The sequence below is a fragment of the Sphaeramia orbicularis genome, unplaced genomic scaffold (genome assembly GCF_902148855.1).
Source record: "Sphaeramia orbicularis unplaced genomic scaffold, fSphaOr1.1, whole genome shotgun sequence".
NCBI classification, from domain to species: domain Eukaryota; kingdom Metazoa; phylum Chordata; class Actinopteri; order Kurtiformes; family Apogonidae; genus Sphaeramia; species Sphaeramia orbicularis.
Window position 1 is genome coordinate 242,120 of NW_021941461.1, and position 14,781 is coordinate 256,900.

The following is a 14,781-nucleotide window of genomic DNA, read 5'->3' on the forward strand; positions in this document are numbered from 1 at the left end:
AGAGAATGAGAGAGAGCGAGTGAGAGAGAGAGGAGAGAAAGAGACAGAGGGGGGGAGAGAGGAAGAGAGAGGAAAAGGGAGGGAGAGGGAGAGACAGAGGGACAGAGAGAGAAGGAGAGAGAGGGAGAAAAAGAGGGAGGGGGAGAGAGAGAGAGTGAGGGAGAGAGAGAGGGAGAGAGAGAGAGGGAGAGTGAGGGTAGAGAGAGAGAGGAGGGGGGGTGTCCATGGAGTGGAGAGCAGAAGAAATAAATGAAGTGATAATTACAGTAAAACACACTCCTGGAGCCTTTAGTGGACTGAGTTTGTTGTTGTTGTTGGTTGTTGTTGTTCCAGTTGTTGTTTGTTGTTGTTGTTGGTTGTTGTAACAGTTGTTGTTTGTTGTTGTTGGTTGTTGTAACAGTTGTTGTTGTTTGCTGTTGTTCCAGTTGTTGTTGTTTGTTGTTGTTTGCTGTTGTTGTTGTTACAGTTGTTGTTGTTGCTTGTTGTTGTTTGTGGTGGTGTTGTTGTTGTTGTTTGTGGTGGTGTTGTGTCCTGGGCCTAGACCTGGATCCCCTGGACGGCCTGTCGGATGTTCTCCAGCAGAGCCTTGTTCTCTGGACTCTGGTACTGGTCCTGGTGGGTGTACATGTCTGTCAGAGTACTGACATAGGAGTCAAAGTTCTGCTCATTCATGGGCTCCTACAGAGGAGAAAGAAAGGAACTGTCAGGAGGAGGAGGAGGAGGAGGAGAAAGAAGAGGAGGAGGAGGAGGAGGAGGAGGAGGAGGAGGAGGGTGTCTGTCAGTAAAGCAGGTTTTATCTGTTGTTTTTTTTATTTTTGTTTGTATCGTGTCTTTTCCGCTTGTAGAGTTAAATTATGGTCAGATCCACATGATCCTAGACTGACAGATCCACATGATCCTAGACTGACAGATCCACTCACATCCACAAGATCCTAAACTGTAGACTGACAGATCCACTCAGATCCACATGATCCTAAACTGTAGACTGACAGATCCACTCAGATCCACATGATCCTAAACTGACAGATTCACTCAGATCCACATGATCCTAGTCTGACAGATCCACTCAGGTCAACATGATCCTAAACTGTAGACTGACAGATCCACTCAGATCCACATGATCCTAGACTGACAGATTCACTCAGATCCACATGATCCTAGTCTGACAGATCCACTCAGGTCAACATGATCCTAAACTGTAGACTGACAGATCCACTCAGATCTACATGATCCTAGACTGACAGATCCACTCAGATCCACGTGATCCTAGACTGACAGATCCACTCAGATCTACATGATTCTTGACTGACAGATCCATGTGATCCTAGACTGACAGATCCACGTGGTCCTAGACTGACAGATCCACTCGGACCTACATGATCCTAGACTAACAGATCCACTTGGACCTCCATGATCCTAGACTGCCCGATCCCCTTGGACCTACATGATCCTAGACTGCCAGATCCACTCAGATCTACATGATCCTAGACTGACAGATCCACTTGGACCTACATAATCCTGGTGTACCACATGCATAAACCAGGACAGGTGAGGGTTCAGCTGATGGAGGTTCATGAGAAGCAGATGGAGACCAAACCAGGATGAGGTTGATGGAGTTGACCAAGGGTGGTGGATCACATGACCCCAACCACATACCAACATTCCATAAACCCTCTAGTGCATGGGTTCAGGGTTCAGGGTTGAGGGTTGACCGGTGCCTCTGCTCATTGGTCAGTGGAGGTGGAGTAGGTCCATTCTATACCCTAACTCTAACCCTGTTCGTGTTTCCTTTCAGAACATCCTGTAGCCTCGGACCCTTGTACATTTGCGACTCCGTTTTTGTGTATTTTGCGTCATATCTCTTGAACCATGATAACACAAAAAGGCGACACCTACCTTCTGTTCTACAACGTATGCATTAGTGCGTTCAAAACCCAAATGTTCCCACCCTGGTGCAGGTAAACACCACAGATTTAAGGGTGCCGGTGTGAAGTTTACGTCCATATCTTAAGTCGACTAAGTTTCATGTTCGTAAGAAATGTAAACATGGAGTTCCTCAGGGCTCGATATCAGACCCACCTCAGTTTGAAGAGTTCAACGTATATTCATCAACACTTTTACAAGAAAATACAAAGTCGGACTTCACGGCAGATGTACAAGGAGTTTGACTTCATGCTTTGGTTGGTTCTCCAGCACAAAGTGGATCATGACTGATTATTTTTGGGTCCGTCTTGTTTCAGCCAAATGAGACCAAACTTTCTATCAGTGCCATTCTAACACTTAATGCTTCTCTGTTTCAGTAACTCTATGATCTCTGGCTTTGTGTTGCTTTACAGAAACATCAGCTTAATGAGTTTCAAAAACACATATTTTACTTTTAGAAAAAAAGTCATGGGGGGAGGTTAAATACGATCACTTCAATGCTACATGTCAACGGTTTCAAATTTTACTCCATGTCTGTCAATCAGTCTGAATTATTAACCCTGTTCAAACTGGAATTAGTGACTGAACTGTTTTAATGACTTTATTAAAACCATGTCTTAATGTCTAACTGGATGACAGTTGAACTAACCTTAACCTAACTAACCTTAACCTAACTAACCCTAACCTAACTAACCTTAACCTAACTAACCTTAACCTAACTAATCTAACCTAACTAACCCTAACCTAACTAACCTTAACCTAACTAACCTTAACCTAACTAACCTTAAACTAACTAACCCTAACCTAACTAACCTTAACCTAACTAATCTAACCTAACTAACCCTAACCTAACTAACCTTAACCTAACTAACCTTAACCTAACTAACCTTAAACTAACTAACCCTAGCTAACCTAACTGATCCGAGGCTGTGCTTCTGCGTCGGCAGTTTCCGGGTCATTTACTCATGGTCCTGTTCTGAAAAATCGATCTCATCCACCATTAATCGATTATGCCAAATTAAAAAGAAATTGATCCAAAATCAATCAAATCGACTTTCTGACCCAGCCCTTTCAGTCACAGCTTGACTTGACATTTTTTATATCCGTGGTTTGCAGAAGTGTTCAGTGGCAGAATTTGACCCATTGACTGGGCTTTTTCAATGGTGTACTTCCATGTGCTAATGTAAAATGAACCGAATGTGATTTATCCATTATTCTGCTAAGGATTTGACACATTTTATTTTTCAATTTTAAGATAAAGTCTGACTTCATCTGTGGTTGGCCCCTCCTTCTTTTGTCTAAATTCAGATGTTGTCCAGTTTTACTCCACCTCCAGGTCCATGGAGCAGAGGCAGCTTTTATTGAAACCAGTACTGTGACTGAACACATCATCAATGCCTTTTCAATTCCAGATGGAAGTTGACATTGTATTTATTGTCAGTGTTTTTCTTGGAGTCTCTGAGTGTGGGTTAAACATCACCCCAGAGGTCGGAATGCTGGTGTCGTCCAGATAAAAGCTGCTGAATGCCATTGACTGTGCTCATTAAACATGAACATACTCAGGTCAGTCCGGTCTGTAAATGGACAGCAGTGATCTGGAAGAGTTACAGGAGGGGTGACAGGGCAGAAGAGAAGGATAACTGGATAAAGGATAAATGGATCTCTTACTCTGGGATGCATCTGTAAACAGCAGTTATGCTTTACTGGGGTCTCTTTCTGTGGCGGTGGTCTCTACAGAAGAGGGTGTACAGAGAAGTCTATTAGCCCACTACGATGATGCAGCACCCAACACGCTTTATATAAAAAACACAGAGAGACAGAACACGCAGGGTCCGCCTTAACAGGTCCAACCAATCCCCATGCTCCATTCACACTGCACAGTAAAGGACTGCTACAAAGAACAACCACAACAGACTACCACAAAAGAACAGGACAAAGAACTACCACAAAGAACTACCACAAAAGAAAAGGACAAAGAACTACCACAAAGAACTACCACAAAAAAATAGGACAAAGAACTACCACAACAGACTACCACAAAAGAACAGGACAAAGAACTACCACAAAGAACTACCACAAAAGAACAGGACAAAGAACTACCACAACAGACTACCACAAAAGAACAGGACAAAGAACTACCACAACAGACTACCACAAAAGAATAGGACAAAGAACTACCACAACAGACTACCACAAAAGAACAGGACAAAGGACTACCACAAAGAACTACCACAAACGAATAGGACAAAGAACTACCACAACAGACTACCACAAAAGAACAGGACAAAGAACTACCACAAAAGAACAGGACAAAGAACTACCACAACAGACTACCACAAAAGAACAGGACAAAGAACTACCACAACAGACTACCACAAAAGAACAGGACAAAGAACTACCACAACAGACTACCACAAAAGAATAGGACAAAGAACTACCACAACAGACTACCACAAAAGAACAGGACAAAGGACTACCACAAAGAACTACCACAAACGAATAGGACAAAGAACTACCACAAAGAACTACCACAAACGAATAGGACAAAGAACTACCACAAAAGAATCGGACAAAGAACTACCACAAAGAACTACCACAAAAGAACAGGACAAAGGACTACCACAAAGAACTACCACAAACGAATAGGACAAAGAACTACCACAAAGGACTAACACAAAAGAATAGGACAAAGAACTACCACAAAGGACTACCACAAAAGAATCGGACAAAGAACTACCACAAAGAACCACCACAAAAGAACAGGACAAACGACTACCACAAAGAACTACCACAAAAGAACAGGACAAAGGACTACCACAAAGAACTACCACAAACGAATAGGACAAAGAACTACCACAAAGGACTACCACAAAAGAATCGGACAAAGAACTACCACAAAGAACCACCACAAAGAATTATCACAAAAGAATAGGACAAAGAATGGCGTAGTGGTCGGTGCCACAAAAACTGCCTCATTGGACCCAGTGTTGGGTCAAATCCTACACAAAGATCAGATAAAGTGGTGCAGTGTGAACGGAGCCTTGGACTCCGCTGTTGGTTTTATCAACTCATTGTCTGTGTGTTTTCTGGGCGGTTTTGGAGCTGGTTTCCATTGGTTAAGGCGGACGTTTTGCTGCAGTTTGATATAGGACAGAGGGCATCAGGCAGAGAGTCCAGTTATCTGACAGTTCTGGTTCTGACCCGGTACACACTGATTATCCAATTAGCCCCAGTCTTCTTTCTACACTGAGACAACATGACGTCAAACTCAAACGTCTGTGAATCAACAGAATTATTATTGGATGCAGGTGAGACTCTGTGAGGCGTTAAAGCACAGCATGGACTGCTGGGAAAAAAAAAGTGGTGAACACAAAGAAGCAGATGGAATACCTGAGCATGGCTACACGTATCAGCTGACCTCGGATCAGTTCATTTATCATTTAGCACATCAGACACACGTCAACACTCCATAAGAATGAAGCCACAGAACACTGTCCAGGAACATGAGTCTGTTTTATCCACCGGGTTTAAAAAATGGATCAGAACATTCAATAAAAGAAAGAAAAAACACAAACCGATTCTGGAGGAAACCAGAGGCCGGTGTTGGTGGAACCATACCCCGTTTACCACGGTTACTATGGTAACCACGGTAACAGGGCGTGGGATGGATGGGTACTCACCATGTGTGGAAGCTGGATGTTGGCTAGGCTGTTGATGAGCGACTGGCTCAGATTGGCCAGTTCGTGCAGGAGGGAGTCGTTCTGCTGCTCGATCACCTTGTTCTCCTCCTCGATGGACTTCAGGTTGGTTTCCATGGTAGTGATCTGTGGACGAGGGGGCGGAGCCATCTCAACACACGTATACTGTAATGTAGTGTCCAACAGCAGAACCCTGTCCTGTACGAGTCCCCTCTGTACTGTCTGAGGGGGGGACAGAGGGGACGGGGTGGACAGAGTGGAGAGGGGGGACAGAGGGGATGGGGTGGATAGGGTGGAGAGGGGGGACAGAGGGGACGGGGTGGATAGGGTGGAGAGGGGGGACAGAGGGGACGGGGTGGATAGGGTGGAGAGGGGGGACAGAGGGGACGGGGTGGATAGGGTGGAGGGGCAGAGGGGACAGGGGGGACAGGGCGTCCGTCCTACCTGTGTCCTCAGTTTGATCATGTCCGACTCCACCTGGTTGTTGGACTCGTTCAGGTCTTTGATTTCTTCGTCCAACTGTTTGATTTCCTCATCGTTTTCGATCCCTGGAACAAAAGAAGGTCAGTTCATCTACATGGAACGCAGACAAAAGGAGGGACAAGTTCAACTTTTATAGTTTCGAATCATTTAGAAAAAGATGCAAAACATCGAATAAAGTAAACGGAGTCTGGATGATAAACAGATCAATGTCATGACGATCTGTCTATATCATGATCTTTACAGTTGATCGTCCTGGGATGAACTCCATGCCATCGCTGGTCAGTATTTGGGAAAGACGCTGCAGGTGGAAATAAACTGGGTCTGACTACGACAACAGAAGAACTTGAACACAACACACTGGTCATTTAGAAAGGCTCAACTTCCCCACAGCACCTGAAGGCATCATCAGTGGTAGCATCTCCACGCCACTCATCCGGGCCTTCTTCCTGGCCGAAGTGGCCCGAGGACAACCAGACAGACTGCAACCAAACCCAGGCGGCCATGGCTCAGGTGGTAGAGCGGGTCGTCCAATAACCAAAGGGTTGGCGGTTCGAATCCTGCTCTATCCTAGTCAGTCCGTTGTGTCCTTGGACACTTCACCCTCCTTGCCTCCAGTGCCCCTCACACTGGTGTATGAATGCGTATGAATGTTTGGTGGTGGTCAGAGGGGCCGTAGGTGCAAATTGGCAGCCATGCTTCTGTCAGTCTGCCCCAGGACAACTGTGGCTACAGATGTAGTTTACCACCACCAGAGGGAGAATGTGAGAGCAAATGAAGAATGGGTCAATAATGTAAAGTGCTTTGGGTGTCTAGAAAAGTGCTATGTAAAATCCAATCCATTATTATTATTAGGGATGTCCGATAATATCGGCCCGACATTGGCTTAAAAACGTAGTATCGGTGAATATCGGTATCGTTTTTTTTGCCTATTATTAAAACCGATGAAATAATGCTTTGATCTCACCGGCATTTACCTACGCATAAATGAAGCATTGTTTGTAGCTGAAAGAAATGTGCAGTTTTCAAAATTGTGCAGTAGCGTTGCCACACTGTAATAGACTCATGGAGGGAGGGAGAGAAAAGAAAGAAATACGGCATTTTTTCCACAACTTAACTCTTTCTTCGCCAATGACGAGATTTTCCGTCACTCCGTGTTTTCACTGTTATACTGTAGTTGAAACTGTTGCGGATCGTGTGAATTACTTTCCTTAGTCCAAAAACAAACAATTAAGCAGCTTTTTCGGAAAAATGACGGACCGGGTTTAACGTTTTCGCACTGGAGTCTCCGTATCCCATGGCAACGCATCCAGCGTCAGTCACTGAATGAGGAAATGCAGACTGTGCAGGAACCGCACACAGTTTCAAAAGCCTTAAAGATGATTATGGAGACAGAGTCTGACAGTTCAGTATGTGATGGAGCTACAGAAGAACCATTTAGAGACAGGAACGGAGAAACAGAAGGTGAGGGAGACGGAACACGGAAACACGGAGCGGCTCAGGTCCGACACGGAGGTGCGGGGGGGACAGGGGGGGCAGACAGGAGGAAGAGAAAAGAGACATTTGTAGAGGACATTCAAGGAGAAGACAGACACACAGACATGGGACAGACAAAGGACAGCTAGTGTTCATCTGTTAGAGTGAGTTCAGATTCAGACTGAGGACACAGAACAGATTCAGCTGTAGAATGTCAGCAGGACACAGGGAAGACACTGTTTGATTTGGCTTTAGTAGGAAATAAATAAATACATATATTCATACACAGATAAATAACTAGATGTCCATATAATTATTCACAGATCAAACACAGCAGCTGGTCCAACAGGAGGACCTGGTCCAACAGGAGGACCTGGTCCAACAGGAGGACCTGGTGCAGCCAAGGAAAGGCCAGAAATCTACAGTATTTAGTGATTTTTTTTTTTTTTTCTTGAAAATGAGGAATATTGAAGTGTTTATACCAAAAAACTAAACTACTATGTGGAAGACTTATAACTGATGTATGTAAATGTGTAAAGTTTAGAAGGAACCTGGTGCTTTAGAAGATGTTTGGTCTAAAGTTTGGGGTGGATTCCTCTAATATTTTGTGGAATGATGGGATATCTTAGAGCTGTTTGTTATTATTATTGTTGTTATTATTATTTTATTTTGTAATTTGGAATACAGTGTTACTGTTGGTAAATGAGAAAGAGTCAAAAATGTAAATAGGAAATCAGTTTTATCTTGAAAATCAATATGTTTGGGAAAAAATGCAGTTTTCTCAGTTTTTTGCTCAAAATTCCGTTTTTTCCTGAAAATGACCAATATTCAAATGTTCATATCTCACGAACGAATGAAGATAGGATAAAATCGTTTCTTGTGTTTAAAAGTTGAAGTTCTGTTCTTTCTTTTGATGTATTCAGTGTTCACATACTCCTAACACAACATTTTCCGTCAGCCTCCAAAGATTAGTGAAAATGACCAGAAAGGCTGGAACTGGCTACCAACTCACTGGAAAATGCTCTGGAGGGAAAGAGTTCAGCTGAAGTATGTGTTCTGTGCACAGACAGAGTTTACAGTTTAAAAGCCTTGTTGCATTTGAGAATGCATCCAATGGGACATCACAATACAATTAGGCATGATGTGTTAATTCCATGACAGGAGATATGTGATGTTACCTAAAATTAGTTTAATATCCCACATATATCGGGGTGGTAGCAGTGATATCAGTAGATATCGGAATCGGAAATTAAGCGTTGGACAATATCGGCATATCGGTTTTTGGCAAAAAAGCCAATATCGGACATCCCTAATTATTATAATTATTAGAAGATGAAAATGTTCATTTTGATCGTGTGTTTGGGGTTTGATGTCTGTCTGATACAGTTGTTGAGTGGACGCTGTGTCCCACCTTTACTCGCTCTCTGCTTGATTGACAGCATCTCCACGCCGCTCATCCGGGCCTTCTTCATGGCCGAAGTGGCCCGAGGACAACCGGACAGACTGCAACCAAACCCAGATGGACAAACAGACAAAGACCGGAATGGATTTATTTAACATGATTTAATCTGACAATTATAAAATAAAAATACAAACTCAGAGGCAGAGAAAAAATAGGAAATCAAACATAAATATAGGCAGCGAAACCCCAGGCAAATAACACCAGTATGTCAGTGTCAATTAAATAAACAAACAAACAAACAAACAAACAAAGAAACAAATAAATAAATAATACCGGTATGTTAGCATCAATAAAAATAAATCAATAAATAACACCAGTATGTCAGCGTAAAAAAAAATGAATAAACAAATAAATAAATAAATAATAACACCAGTATGTCAGCATCAATAAAAACAAACAAACAAACAAATAAATAAATAACACCAGTGATCCTGTATGCCGGCAACTAACTTAATTAATTAATTAATTAATTAATTAATTAATTAATTAATTACACCAGTGTCCCTGTATGTCAATGTCATGTTCTATGTGGATCATTCCTCAGTTGATTGGACCTTTAGAAGGAAAGGAACATTTGGAATATTTCAAACATTCATGTATTTCAAAACTGAATAAACTTTGTTGACACTGAAAGAATAAATCAATAAAATTAGAAATTAATGTAGTTTAGCCAGAGAAGATGTCTGAAGAAAGGACTACTGAAGCCGATGACAAAGACAAGGACGACAAAAAGACCAGGACGTTCTGTCACCAAACCTTCTGTAAATCCACCCTTTCCACATCAACTGAAAGAATCAACAGAAAACTCAACTTCAAACCATTCCAAACACACTCCACCACACCCATTATATGAAGAAATCTACCAATCAAACACAAAGCCCATTCCGATAGGTGCAACCCGAAGGCCCGCCCACCTGCGATGTGTTAGGAAGCTCCCGCTGACGTGTCCCGACCCGTCACAGCCCGGAGTCGGACATGTCATCCCGTCCGTTTTCCCCGATTTCCAGACGAACTGGGAGCCGTTGACGTAGCTGTCCTTCTGCCTCTTGGCTGCCAGGGGGCAGCCCGATGCACTGCGGTGGGAGGCGTACTTCCCCGTCACATGACCCTGTCCATCACAGCCGGGGACAGGACACCTGAGGGGACACGGGGGTTAGGGTTAGGAACCGACACCGGCGTTTATGTAAGAGGAAGGTGGGGTTGGATACGTTTACATCTAACCCTCAAGAAAGAAAAAACAAAAACAAAAACAAAAAAAAAACAAAAAAAAGAAAAAAAAACTGACAAGAAAAAAAAACAAGAAAACAAGAAAAAAACCCAAGAAAAAACAAGAAAAAAACGATAAGAAAAAACCCCAAGAAAACAAGAAAAAAAGAAAATAACTATAAAAACAAGAAAAAAAACAAGAAAAAACAAGAAAACAAGAAAAAAGAAAAAAAAAAAACAAGAATAACATGATAAGAAAAAAATCAGACCAATGGTCCTGTATCCTACCGGCCAAATTCAAAGCTTTGGGAAATGTATCCAGATCCATTTATTTTCCCCCAGTTCTGTGTATTTATTCTATTACAGAAATAGCCCATGTTTTGGTCATATTCCAATCAGATCTGTAAAAAATTCAAATTCACACTTGATATCATTGATACTGATTTATTGGATCAACCCACTTCCTATCTGTTATAATGGGAAAATTTTTCAAAGTCGCAACAAATCCAGAATCAGATCCGGATCCAAATAATTTCAATACCTTGTGTTGACATCATCATAAAGAAGCTGTATACCAAGTTTGAAGTCAATTGGAATTGTAGTTTCGGAGAAGAAGATGACTGAAATTTTTGTAACGGACGACAGATGACACTGACGGACACTGCATGACGACAATAGTTTACGGCCAATCGGCTGATAAGCTAAAAAACAAAGAAAACAAGAAAAAAACCAAGAAAAACAATAAGAAAAAAAAAAACGAGAAAAAACAGGAAAAAAATTATGAGGAAAAAAACCCCAAGAAAACAAGAACAAAAACAAGAAAAAAGAAAAAAAAAAAAACGAAAAAAAAAAAAAAGGAAAAAAAAAAACAACCCTAACCCTATAGACTCTTTACTAATTACTCTATTGCTGCATTTCCACTACGTGGTTTATCTCAGGCCTGTGATTGGATGTGGACGGAGTTTGTCCTTACTTGATTGGCTCCTGGTCGTCTTTGTCCTCTTTGCTGTGCAGGATTTTGATGCCGCTCTTTTTGGCCCGTGGACATCCGGACAGACTGAAGGACATGGAAAAGACAGACATTAGAAACACAAGGGATCCACACAAACAAACAAAAACCAGATGGGTTAAAAACAGGCAACATGAGGAAAGAAACAAACACCGATAAAAACACAAACAACAATAAAAAACCAACAACGATTAAAACACAAACAATAATAAAAACACAAACAACATAAAAAAACAATTAAAACAAAAACAATAATAAAAACACAAACAACAGTAAAAACAAACAATACAAAAAAAAATTGTCAGTTTGTTGTCGGTTTGTGTTCAGTTTGTGTTCCGTTTTTTTTGTCAGTTTGTTTGTCAGTTTGTTGTCAGTTTGTTGCTGGTTTGTTGTCAGTTTGTTGCTGGTTTGTTGTCAGTTTGTTGCTGTTTTTTTGTCAGTTTGTTGTCAGTTTGTTGTTGGTTTGTTGTCGTTTTGTTGCCAGTTCATTGCCGTACCTCCTGTGGGAGGCGTAGTTTCCGGTGATGTGTCCTGATCCATCGCAGCCCGGAGTCGGACACCTGACGAGCAGACATGAGGATGAAGCGTAGAAGACGTGTGGGTCAGACTTGAGCTTCATCCACCAAACCAAGCCAACATCAACACAGGTTGACACACAGGTTGACACACAGGTTGACACACAGGTTGACACTCACCTCAGCTCCTGGGAGTTGGCTGAAATTATCCCACGCATGTTTTTATCGGCTAGTTGACAACTTGACAACCTACAGAAAAAGAAGAAACATGAACCCCAGTCCAGTCTGTTTATCTGTGGTCTGCATGTTCCACCACGGGGGGGGGGGCGGGCGGGGGGGCCTTACGTGACCAGCTCCTTTTTGCCCTCCTTGCAGGCCGGGTACTTGTGTTTGGGGCTGGGCACCGCCACCTCGGCCGGGTACCGCTGCTCATCCAGTAGGTCGTGGAAGGGGTCCAGGTCATCGCTCTGGTGCAAAAAATAAGCAGACTACAGCGCGTCAGTGACACACCTGCACCCACAACAACTACTGACACACCACATATACATATATATATATATATATATATATATATATATATATATATATATACACACACACACATATACACACATATACAGGGTGGGGAAGCCAAATGTACAATGAACATTTAGTTGTTTTTTCTCAGCAGACACTACGTCAATTGTTTTGAACCCAAACATATACTGATGTCATAATCATACCTAACACTATTATCCATACCTTTTCAGAAACTTTTGCCCATATGAGTAATCAGGAAAGCAAACGTCAAAGAGTGTGTGATTTGCTGAATGCACTCGTCACACCAAAGGAGATTTCAAAAATAGTTGGAGTGTCCATAAAGACTGTTTATAATGGAAAGAAGAGAATGACTATGAGCAAAACTATTACCAGAAAGTCTGGAAGATACTATTAAAGAAGAATGGGAGAAGTTGTCACCCCAATATTTGAGGAACACTTGTGCAAGTTTCAGGAAGCATGTGAAGGCAGTTATTGAGAAAGAAGGAGGACACTAGGAATAAAAACATTTTCTATTATGTACATTTTCTTGTGGTAAATAAATTCTCATGACTTTCAATAAACTAATTGGTCATACACTGTCTTTCAATCCCTGCCTCAAAATATTGTACATTTTGCTTCCCCACCCTGTATGTGTGTGTGTGTGTGTGTGTGTGTGTGTGTGTGTGTGTGTGTATATATATATATATATATATACATATACATACATACATACATACATACATACATACACACACACACACACACACACATACATACACACACACATATATATGTGTGTGTGTGAGTCTATATGTATATATATTTGTGTGTGAGTCTATATGTATATATATTTATGTATGTATATATGTGAGTGTAGGGGGCGTATATGCAGGTGTTCCTGGTACCTCCTTGTGCTCCTCCTCCTCCTCCATCCCTTTCATCTTGACGTAGTCCACCGGCAGGTCCCAGCAGTCGGCGTCTCCCAGCTGGTAACAGCGGCTGCTGAGCAGGGCCTGGCGCTGGGGGGACATGGGCTGGAGGGGGGTCAGGACTGTCCCGCTGCCCTCCGGACCCCCGGGCTGAGCCGCCGCGTCCGTCGGCCCGGTGTCGTCTAGGTCTCCGACCGGACTCTGATGGACAGTTTGACAGATCAGCTGTTCCTGCCCTTTTGGAGCCTCGTCTTCTCTCCCTTTTACATCATTTACACAAGTTGCTTTTGTTCTTTACATTCACATTTTCACACTCATTATGCCTTTGACTCTTTAGTGAATCCCCCCCCCCATCCCTGGTGGACTCCTACCTGGGTCAGCAGGTCCTGGGGCTTCCCCCCCAGGGGGTGGGGCAGCTCCCTACACCTGGTGGACAGGTTGAGGATGGCGGTGGCCGCCATGTGGGCCGCCTCCATGTCGTGGGTGTAGTCGAAGCTGCTCTTGCTGCAGGTGCTGCTGGCGCTGCTGCCCCCGCCCCTGCCCCCTCCGCTGGCTCCCCCCCCCCCACAGCTCAGGCTGCTGCTGCTGCTTGGGGCATAGCTGCTGGTCGTACTGCTGGCGGGGCTGGATGTCTTACAGAAACGCTTGACTGCAGGAAACAGAGGACGAGAAGTGATGAGATGTGACAACATGGACGTAAACCCAAAGACCAGGAAGACCACGGAAGAGACCACCGATGAAAAGATGTTCATGTGTGTAAATATGAAGAGGATGTAAAGATTAAAAAGACAAAACAAATGATCATGTGCAGAAACAGACTCTTAGATGAAGGACTTGGACATGAGTCCAACTCTGCAGATGTTGAAGAAGAACCAACATGTCTATCAAATGTCCATATTTGAAACCCGAACCCTTTGAATCTGACACGGTGACCCTCTCTGGGGACATCCGTTCCATTTCCCCCCTAGATCTTTCTATGATATGGTTGTGTCTTTGTGGTGCAGGGTTAGGGTTAAAATGAGGGTTCGGGTTAAACCCAGGGTAACCCTTACCCTAACCCTAACCCAGGGTAACCCTCTACTGTGGATGGCATCCGTACCGTCATACCCCTTGGGGGAGGGGTCTCGTCCGTGGTGAGTCTTGGTGGCTGGGCCTCTCTTCCCGTAGCCTCCGTGCTGGCCGTCGTAGCCGCCGTAGTCGTAGCTGGTCTTGGAGTACTTCTCCAACTCCTTGGCCAGGTTGGACCTTGGGGTGCTGGTGGGGACGTTGTTTTTGTAGCCGTACTGAGGAATCTCCAGCTGCTTGACGAAACACATGGGCCTGAAATACAAACAGCATGAAGACAAATACCACTGTCCTGGTTATATGTGGAGCCACCAACAAGAAAAGACAGGAGAAATATGAAGGACTCCAAACCCCAACCCTAACCCTGGTCCTAACCCCAACACCAACCCTAACCCTGTTCTCACCCCAGTTCCTAACCCTAACCTGGTGAGGCTGAATACGTCCTACCTGGTCTTGGATGATGAGGATGTAGGTTTAGTTCATCAACAGTTGAATGTCC

At 43.3% G+C, this 14,781-nt stretch overlaps 1 protein-coding gene across 1 annotated transcript in view; it reads right to left on the minus strand.

Annotated features, from left to right (window-relative positions):
- The window catches only part of LOC115415850 (myelin transcription factor 1-like protein), a 42,179-nt gene that overhangs the window by 10,968 nt on the left and 16,430 nt on the right, over nucleotides 1–14,781 (minus strand). The window contains exons 11-23 of the mRNA XM_030129501.1: nucleotides 14,317–14,537; nucleotides 13,589–13,866; nucleotides 13,194–13,418; nucleotides 12,115–12,257; nucleotides 11,950–12,018; nucleotides 11,752–11,814; nucleotides 11,219–11,302; nucleotides 9,954–10,175; nucleotides 8,989–9,080; nucleotides 6,066–6,169; nucleotides 5,604–5,747; nucleotides 3,592–3,654; nucleotides 544–678 (exon numbers count right to left, since the gene is read on the minus strand). Coding sequence (XP_029985361.1) covers nucleotides 544–678; nucleotides 3,592–3,654; nucleotides 5,604–5,747; nucleotides 6,066–6,169; nucleotides 8,989–9,080; nucleotides 9,954–10,175; nucleotides 11,219–11,302; nucleotides 11,752–11,814; nucleotides 11,950–12,018; nucleotides 12,115–12,257; nucleotides 13,194–13,418; nucleotides 13,589–13,866; nucleotides 14,317–14,537 — 1,843 coding nt within the window. The remainder of the gene's footprint in view (nucleotides 1–543; nucleotides 679–3,591; nucleotides 3,655–5,603; nucleotides 5,748–6,065; nucleotides 6,170–8,988; nucleotides 9,081–9,953; nucleotides 10,176–11,218; nucleotides 11,303–11,751; nucleotides 11,815–11,949; nucleotides 12,019–12,114; nucleotides 12,258–13,193; nucleotides 13,419–13,588; nucleotides 13,867–14,316; nucleotides 14,538–14,781) is intronic.